The following is a 9,746-nucleotide window of genomic DNA, read 5'->3' as shown; positions in this document are numbered from 1 at the left end:
GAAAGTCTCTATCCATTTAGTAATAGTGGTTTTATTCACCAAAAGATGCCTATAGCTGCTTGGGATAGCGGGTAGAGTCCTGGATGATCCATTTCATTACCAAGATCCCACAAAATGTTGCCTTAGAATTGGTCATTTCTCCCCATTTTTAGCATTTACAGCAACACAGTCTAAACACCCTTGAACATCTCATGGAATATCTTTGCAATCTCGCCCCTAAGCTGTTTGAGTTCATTTGTCACAGGTGACCTTAATTCCCAAATTTCTTCTCTTCGTTTAGCCGAGACAGCCCAAACCCAGTGGTTTTCAGGTTTGAGAAAAGGATACATTTCTTTACAAGATTTTTCTACCTACTTGTCACCACCTTTGACCTCAGACACAACACCTTTCTTGCGACAAGCTTTTAATTCCTTTAAATCTAGCTATCCCTGCTAAATGCTGGATTTCTCTCTGGCTAGTTGCTATAACCATTTCAACACTTAATTTCCATCCTTCCCCTTTCAGAGAAGCTGATGTGGTTTCTTAATCTGTGCTGTAATTCCAGTGTGATGACTCTGGGCTTTTCAAGTGCTTTTACTGTTTTTATAAAAGTTTTTTTTTTCTGTTTGGGATTGTAAAGGCTTTAAAATAGCTGCACATCATCCATAGTGACTAATGAGCTGCATGGGGAAGCTTCCTCTTTGCCCACTCTCCTATCCAGTAAGCTAAGGCAGAAACTACCTATTTGGGATCAGAAAAATAAATACGAATGTTTGCCTCGGGGTGTCATTTTTTCATGCATGTACAGCTCCAGCCATTTCTGCAGACCGCGCTAAATTTACTGAACAACGTTTTTACGCAGCGTTTGAAGCTGGACCAGGGAGCTGAGCTTGCTCTACCCTTGACACCCAATCTTTAAGTAGCTTTTTTCTGTGGTCGACCCCTGATAATATTCTCATACTTCCCCAAGAGAAAACATAGTTTCTAGTAAGGCCAGCTGTTGCAACCTTCTTGAGCCATTTTATAAGCTTCTTGTCATGACTGGGTCCTTTAGGCCTTGAAGGCTGGAATACAGTTTAGGGGTTTACTGCTTTTGTTAGTGGCTACTGCAAACTTTTCCTTCTCCTTTCCCCCCAGTTTTATTTCCATCTCATCCTAGTCCCCGAGCTTTTTCCACTGCCTCTTGCACTACAGAGATACAGGTGACCTAAACAATACAACTTTTGCTTTAATTTTGGGTGCATATTTTCAAATAAAAGCTGTTTATAGACCCCTATATAGTTTCTTCTCCCTTCTTTCCCACCACCCGTGGATTTATAGATGTTATACTAATCACAGCACTTATATTAATCAGTAATTCATCAGGAAGTAAAGGGATTCTTTAATTTCCCCCTAACAGGCAACTCCAGCTTCCGATCTTATGAGACAGTGTTAGCTAAAGTTACCCCAGTTAAGAGGTTGTGTTATTCTGTACGTAGTCTATTTTTTCAAGTTGGATCTATTGCTCAATGTAATATTCAGTGTTGGTCAGTTATCCATCACGGTCTATTTCCAGAAAAGGAAAAGGACATTGCCACAATATTTCCTTGGTCAATATACCCATTTCTCCTACCATTAATTTACCCTTCAGGGTGAGGAGAACATTCCTCTTTCTCAGTTTCGTATAACCGGCCATTATACCAACGAGGGCCCTTCTTAACCACCTACTTATAGTTAACAGCAGCCACGGGGTCAGGTATGTAATTTATTGTCATGGGGATAACATGGCCCCAGGTCACCTGGACACTTACATCATCCGATCCCGATCCATTTTAAAGATCAGGCTGGTTACTCGCAATTTGTCCGCTTTTAGCGGAAAGAGGAAATTTTGTGGTTACAGCTCCTACAATGCCTTGCTCAGAGTTGGGCTTTTAAGGGGGAAATTTAGAGTGGTCTGGGCAGAGAGTGTAGCATTGCACAGCACTAAAAGAGCCCAAGCAGCTTAGCACTGAAACCCCACCTCTCGGTGCTCTTGTAAGCAACCGAGGTGTTCCTGCCGTGTCATTCGCAGGGGACGAGAACAGGACTTGGCTGTCAAGAGATGCAGGCACACCTACCACTTTCACAGCCGGGGACTGGAGGGTCCCATCTGCCCCCAAATTGGCACTGAGACTTCTGGGTGCTGGTAGGGATGTAACCATCATCACAGCCCACTTCAACAATGTCTCCGGGTCTGTAAACAGGCTGGAACTCTATTACTCCTCCATTCTCAATTTCTGGACTTTCGCAGCTAACAGCTGAAAGCAAAAGTGTAAAGCAGTCTTAAGAGAATCTAAAAGACTCTCCTTGAAGTTTCCCCATGAATTCTTCTTCTTGGAGCTGGTCACTTCATACCCATTCATACTTCAAATGCATTTCTACACTATTGCACCTTCTTGCCACCTTTACAGATGGCTGCAGCACCTGCATCGTCCAGCTGCACTGGGGGATAAGGGAGGTGGTTTCCTGGAGGCAGGTGGAGCGCCCCTTCCCGGGAGGGACCTCCACCCTTGCACGTCTCACTGGGAGTTGAATCTTTACAGTCATGCAGCTGGTGGCTAGTCTCAGGTTCTCTTCCCTGTTGTGTGTCCAACCCACCCAGAGGCTCAGTGGGCATTAGTTAGCGAAAAGAGCACATACACACCTGTACATCGAGGGAGGGGGCGGCTCCAGGATCCGGACACGGTACAATAAGTGGACGCCACTCCAACCAGGGCGTAACCAGGTTTACAGGTGTACAGAACAGACGTTCCTGAGTTAAAGGTGCCTGTGGGCTTGGCGCTGTGCTTCCCATTGGCTATGGCTGGAGGTGGAAGACACTGTATTGCTGAAAAGAGGGGAGAGGAGAAGCAAATAATTCAGTAACAGCCATGTATAGGCACAATTACTGCAGCCTGTGTGGCCAGCCCCTAACTAGACTTAAGCAAGGAAGCTGAGGCTCTGATTGCAGTGTATCCCTTAAAAAGAAAGGAAAAAAACAAAAACCCCCAAACCTCAAGAGGCTTACAACTCCGACTGAAAAGAAGCAGGGTAAAACGGGTCCACTGAGCAGACCAAGTATTCTCCAGAGCTCAGTATGGGGTGCTGGAAAGTGTGCATGGGTTCATCTCCCCTTTGATGACCACATTATAGGTACAGAGCTCTCAAGAGACCTCAGGGCTCGGGTCAAACCTCCAACCCAATTCCCACAGAGCTTTGCATTTCAGGGTGGGGGACAGGGGGTCACCTATCAGAGATCAGTGCGCTAAGGAGGCAGGCGTTTCTTGGTCAGGGATCACTTGCAAGCAAGGGCAGTATTTTTTACAACTGTCCACCAGGAAAAGCCTCACTGGCTCATGCAAGCTGTACAGTCATTCCTGTACTTTGGGTTTCCCCAGGTGAGCCCCAGGTTGGGAGTGACATTAAACCCATGCACAAGATGGGCTGGGCCACAATTCATCAGGGCTCTTCTGAAATTTTCACTTCTCAAGAAGCCAAAGATGAGAACAGAGGTTGGGGAAACTTCACAGGCTGGCAAATCTCAATATTTCCTTCTTCAGCATTTAAAGCTGGTCTTGGGGTGGGGGCTTTTCCAGTCCCCACATACTTGCAACAATGGGATCTCAGCTGACCGGGCAGCCAACTTCAGCTCACTTACTGGTTGCACAGCTGGGGACTGGAGGGTCCCACGTGCCCCCAGCTTGGCACTGGGATACATGGGTGCCCTTCAAGATGTAACCAGGATCACACTCCACAGTCACGGTGTCTCCAGGTCTGTAGCTGAGCTTTCTTACAGCTACTCTTCCGTTCTGAACCACGGGGGCTACACAGCCGATAGCTGAAACTAAAGCATAAGGAAACCTGTAGCTGTCAAAGTGTGTGGCACAGTCAGGAGCTTGTCCACAGAGCCATACCCTTTACCCAGCTTCTAGCTTCATTCCCATACACATTTCCACATCACTACCTCTTGTTGCAGTCTAACGAATCCTGCACCACCCACACAATGCAGCTGCACTCAGGAGGACTCTAAAAGTCTCGGCTCCAGCTGTGACGTGCGTTGGGCAGGAGGCTTACCTTGAGGTTCTCAGTCAAATTCTGTGGTGTAACACACCCAGAAACTTCCCCCACAAGAGAAATAGCAATGAGCAGAAAAATACAACTTTGCATCAAGGAACAGGGTACCACCAAGTCCCAGACATCATACAATGAATGGTAAAGCAGTAGTGCAGTTCAAAGCTGTAAGCAACAGCTGTTCCAGTGGAGGAGGAGATTGAGATCTGCCTACTACGGTTCCTTTGGTGATGGAGAGAGGTAAGGGATGTGTCAACAGTGAGAAAGGGCAGGGGGAAAATTGCAGGAAATTCCTAACATAAAAATCCCAACCACGGGAAAAGGCATACGGCCATCTGAATCAAATCATTACAGGAATGACGCAGCCCCCACCTTGATGTCTCTCTGCCCCAGCAACTCCTTAACCACAGCATGCTGCTCCCTCACTCCCCCTGTTCTTCTCCCCATCCAATATTAGAGACTCTAAACCTAAATGTGAACAAGGAAAAAAAAAAGGAAGACTTGCATAGATTTTGCCCACATTTTTTAGATATTCTTTCTATGTTTCCAGCAGCAACTTCATTCTTTTTACTGCTCGTGGAGAAGGCGGCCAGGAATGGATGGCCCCACTGGGATTAAGAACAGAGGAGGAGGAGAAGGAAGAAAAGTGTCCATGCAAGGACTGGAAAGGGAATCAAAACTCGTGGCAGAGGTGATATCTTTTATTAGGCCAACTAGATACTTGCAAGAAAATTTCGCTGGCAAATAAGAATTTTTTGCCAGTATCTAATTGGTCTAATAAAAGACATCACCTCTGCCATGAGGTTTGATTTCTTTTTCCTCTAGACCAATATAACTACAGCCTGGATACCATGCAAGAACTGTGCACACATTTAACTGAGACATGCTGGGGAGATAGGTCTGCCTGGACATCCATTACCTTCAGAGCCTTTCACACACTCTCCATAAACATTTCCCACCCCACTCCTCTTCCCATAACTTTGATCCATTTGCACCCTGGGACTGCAACCCCAAGGATGTGAGTGCATTGGTCCACTGTAGGAACCGGCCCTGCCTCTGCCACTATGAAGGTGCCACCTCCCGCAGTCACAGGAGGGCTCATCCTCAGGGGTGCATTTGAATACCGCTGCATCTACAAGTCCTTTTGCTCTCACTACCCCTCTGTGTAGAATACACCATATCATGGACCAGCCTCAAGCCTGAAGGAAGAATGAAGAAGCTGAGAGCACCCAAACATACCTTTGCATTGAGGGGCAGGGTGGCTCCAGGCTCCAGATGCTGTACAATGAAGCTGTGCTTCCCCGATCAGAGAGTAGCCAGGGTCACACCGGTAGCGGACAGACATCCCGCTGGTGAACGCTTCCATGGCCTGGCCGTTGTGCTTCCCATTGGTGATGGTTGGAGCAGGGAGGCACTGCACCTCTACAGGGAAAGGGAAATAATACACGGACAGAAGCCTCAGTAGAAAGCAAGCCTCAAACAAAGCACCCCCAGAACGTCCGCCAGCAAACCATGCAGCAAACACATAAAACCCAACACCTGTAGCAGATGTACACTTTTCAGGTAAGTATTTTTAGCAGTTTCTCTTGCTCATGGTCTATGATCAAGGCAGACCTTAGAGTTACCCGCAGCTGGAAACAAGCAGATCTGTCCCCTGTCCCTTCTGCCCCCCGATTTATACTGGGTGCCAAAGTGTATTTTCTAGTGGCCACATGGCACAAGACAGTGACACATGTTAATTTTTCAAACTGCTTCTCATTTACAGCACGTTCACCCCACCCAATCCCAGCTCAGAAGTGCAGGACCAGTAGCTTTCACAGCCAAAAACGAATCCAGTTTGATAATTATTAGACCTGCAGCAGGCAGACAAGAACATGTCTAATTCCAGGGAAGTTTGTTGGGAGTTCATGAGATGGCCAGATGAACGGCAGGATTCAACAGAAGAAGCCGAAGGACCAGCAAACGTCAACGAGAGACGCTGGGAATTTGAGCAGAGGAAAGTGAAAGTGCCCTGCTCTCAGCTGTAAGGAAAGAGCAACAAACCCCGAGTGGGGAGGAAGGGAGGAACCCATTTACTCCAGTTCTCTGCAGAGCAGAGAGGTGCGTGTATGAGAAATCATGGCCTCTCGCTATGTCGTGGAAAAACACAAGGATCACAGCAAGCAGCAGGGAAAGGGAATCCTGCAAAAATGGGAGACCTGTGCAACACAGCCACAGCAAGGTACATCCCTGACCTTTGGGACCATTCTTCTTCTGTGCAAACAAGCAAGCAATGTCAGTCAGTCTGAGCAGATGAACAAGCAGGAAAGGTCCAGCCCGGTTTAGTTTTGGACAAGTACATGGAGAGAACCCCTGGATCTACCTGAATGCTGTATCCACAGGGAAATTTTTTTCTTCTGTGAATTCACTTGGTTTGGAACAGGATCCCTGACACGCGTGGGCAGAGGAGCACTATCAAACTGCTCACAGGCCCATCCCCTTGTGGGTCAGCACCACCTTTAATGGCCACGTCACACACCCCTCTCCCAGCCCTGCAGAGATGCCTTTGTGGGTGCATCAAATGCATGGTCCCCCCTCATAATCTATATCTTCTGCCCCAGTGCTGCTCAGTCCGTCTGCCATAAACCATGGGAAATTCTTCAAAAGGTCTGAGTTGGAATGAGAAGCAAAAACAATGCAACTCTCCTATATGCTGGTTTGTCAAAGCCTGGCCTTTCAGTATGGCAAACAACAGGAAGGGCTGGATTGCAGACAGACGCACACCCCTACCTGTGCACTGCGGGGGAGGCCCGTTCCACACTCCAGTTTGCCCATCCTTGGTGGTGCAGTAAATAAAGTCCTCTCCAATGAGCTGATAACCTCCGCTGCATGTGTAAGTCACGGACGACCCATACGAGAATTCTTCCTTGAGGTGGCGGTTGTGCTTCCCATGGAGGATGGATGGAGGTGGAGGACACAGAATAACTGGACAGACACAGAAGGAGAATTCCAGAAATCAACGCTAGCATCAAAGCGTTTTCACTAGACAAGTCTGATGCACGTCCTAGCTTTGAAACACATGGACTGATCTAGACCGCACAATACTGCCCCTGAGTAAACAGCCCCATAGTTTCTTGCTCACTAATGACACATATATCAGCAAGATGAGACGGTCTTAAGAGTAAAATGGACTACAACAACCTTTTCTCTCCAACATACTCTTTAAAGTCTATTTGTTTTACCCCTGTGCACTCTAAGGAAAAAAACAAGAACAAACAAACCACAATTGCCTTTGTGCATCCTGAAATGATGGACAAACTGCAAGGATAATACAGCAATTAGCTCCGTGTTCATGAGGAATATATTAGACAAAGCTGTTACGCGACTTGAAAATCCACAAGCCGGGGTGGGAAGTGACCAGAATAACAAATATAGTGGTGGCTAGCAATATCCCTTCAGATCTGCTGATGTGCAGACTGAATGCACAGTAAAAGAAGTTTTCTGTGTGTTGAATGTAAGGCTGCTTCTTTAATGAAAGATAGAATGAAAGATATCCTCCTTCTTAGCTGCTAGACTATATTATATAGCGTTCAAAACGTGGAAGGAATCACGTCCCCTTCCCTAAGATACATGCAAAAATATGGGACACCCTGGGAAAAGGGAAAATGTCTCATGAGGTTAGACTATTAGAAAAGATGAGAGAGAGAGAAATACAGAGCACATTCCTGCCCTAGGCAGAGGATAAAAGTTCATCAGACACCCAACCAGAGACTCTAGACCAATGTTAATGAATGTCATCCTTATGAATATATCAATCAGCACAGGGATAACAGCAGCATAGCGATGGGACCAGGTGCCCAGGGGCTGTGGCAACTTTCCATTGTCGCCATGCCACAGGCGCCAATGCAATCTCGACCGCATGGTAGTAAAGATGTAATAGCTTCAGCTGTGTGAAGTCCTGTGCATTTCTCCTCAGTTGGGATTTGCCCCAAATGAAATAAAAATCTACAACAGGCAGTCGCCATCCTGGTGGTTCATTTTTCCTCCACCTTTTAATGTTACTTATTCTTAAAAGAAAGAACAAATTCCAGCTGCCAAGAATCTGGCACTACTCCCTGCTGTCCCAACTCCAGAGGACAGTCCTCATTTTAACACCGGGTCCCAGGGCCTGGGCGATGTGGGTACAATCCCTGGCTCTAATGTGGACACACCAAGTGACCTTCCAGAGGGAAATTCATCTGTGTGGGTCTCATTACCTAGCTTGAGTGAAAATGACAATTCATGTCTCTCTGCTTACTATCATTTGTGGGACCTTCAGTTCAGGAAGGCATGGGGCCATATCATACCCAGACAGGGAGATGTGACCAGGGCTGGATGAAAAACATGTTTTCCAGCCCAAACAAAGATTTTGCAACCTGTGTAAAGAATTCAACCAAGACATTTTATATGGTTTTGCAAAAAAAAAATCATCATCATCATCATCATCATCATAAAACTGCCAACCCTCCCCTCCCCTCCCACCCAAGAGATTCCACCCTGAAGAAGGGGAGACTCTTCTGGATTCAAGCCACCATTTATTCCATTTCAGTGAACTGGCAATTTCTAGAGGCAAAAAAATGTTTCATGGAACAATTTCTGACCAGCTCCAGTCATGACCCACTTACTCTGGCAGATGGGAGCATTGCCACTCCATGCAACATGCTTAGCAGAAAGCTCACATTGCCTCTGAGGCTGTCCGATCAACACGTACCTGGAGGCAGACAGAAGGAGTCAACAGGCAACACCAAGTCAAGTAAATCCGCACCTCCCTCCTAGCCATGGGAGCCTCAGGCAGCACTCCTGACTTTTGAGCTGTTCCCTTTAGGTTATAAGATCCTTTCCGGGCCAGACAAGCTCAGCCTTGCCTAGCAGCCAGCTCCTGCTACAGAGCCCTGCAGAGGTCCAATGTACTGGTATTCTTTGAGGCAGGTGGGCTCCCAAAGTAGGTTTCAAACCACAACAACTTCAAGGTTTCCCCTGCTAATGGCCAGCAAGATTCTTAGCTCCAGACAAAGACTAAGTCGCCTAAAAACTCACCCCTCTTCACATATGTAGTTCACTGTTGAACCAAAGAGAAGATCCGTTCCGACAATGACTCTGCCATTCTCTGGTTCTTCTAGGTGAGCGCACGATTTCCCTTGGAAAGAACAGGGCTCATGTGAGGCTTTTCTCCTCCCGCGTCACGTGTATAAAATGTGCAACATGGATGAAATGATCACAAGAGTCTGCCCACATTTCAAACCTCCCCAAAACAGGAAGTATTCAAGGAAGAGAATGCACCAAGTTGCATGGCTTTCCTGGTCGCACACTAAGTACGCAACCAGATTAGCAACAAACATTTTGTGTAGCATTGACAAAAACCTACGTTTACAGAACTCAGGTGCTTCTGACCACGTTCGATTCTGGAGGCATGTAATGATGTGGGATAGTCCCGGGACTTTAGAATATCCAGGCAGGCAAGCGAAGCTTACGGACTTCCCAACAGGAAAACCATTCTGAGTTTCACTCTCATTTCTTAGCTTAGCAAAGCTTAACTTGGGTGGGTCGCCACAGCCATCTAGCCAAAAAGGAGACGCACACAAGAAATTAGAACCATTTCTAATTGTGTTGGCATGTGAAATATGAGGGTGGCAGGTCCAGGTACATAAGGCAGACTGCCACAAGGAAAGAACTGTTCAGTT

General features: G+C 46.8%; 1 protein-coding gene across 1 annotated transcript in view; it reads right to left on the bottom strand.

Annotated features, from left to right (window-relative positions):
• LOC102388420 (complement receptor type 1-like) overlaps positions 1–9,746 on the bottom strand; it is a 15,291-nt gene that overhangs the window by 1,585 nt on the left and 3,960 nt on the right. Inside the window, exons 7-14 of the mRNA XM_025195546.1 lie at positions 9,431–9,622; positions 9,103–9,202; positions 8,691–8,776; positions 6,817–7,011; positions 5,287–5,469; positions 3,635–3,820; positions 2,642–2,824; positions 2,076–2,255 (exon numbers count right to left, since the gene is read on the bottom strand). Of these exons, the coding sequence (XP_025051331.1) occupies positions 2,076–2,255; positions 2,642–2,824; positions 3,635–3,820; positions 5,287–5,469; positions 6,817–7,011; positions 8,691–8,776; positions 9,103–9,202; positions 9,431–9,622 (1,305 nt within the window). The remainder of the gene's footprint in view (positions 1–2,075; positions 2,256–2,641; positions 2,825–3,634; positions 3,821–5,286; positions 5,470–6,816; positions 7,012–8,690; positions 8,777–9,102; positions 9,203–9,430; positions 9,623–9,746) is intronic.

The sequence above is a fragment of the Alligator sinensis genome, unplaced genomic scaffold (assembly GCF_000455745.1).
Source record: "Alligator sinensis unplaced genomic scaffold, ASM45574v1 scaffold2111_1, whole genome shotgun sequence".
Classification (NCBI taxonomy): Eukaryota; Metazoa; Chordata; order Crocodylia; family Alligatoridae; genus Alligator; species Alligator sinensis.
This window is presented reverse-complemented; position numbering and strand designations above follow the sequence as displayed.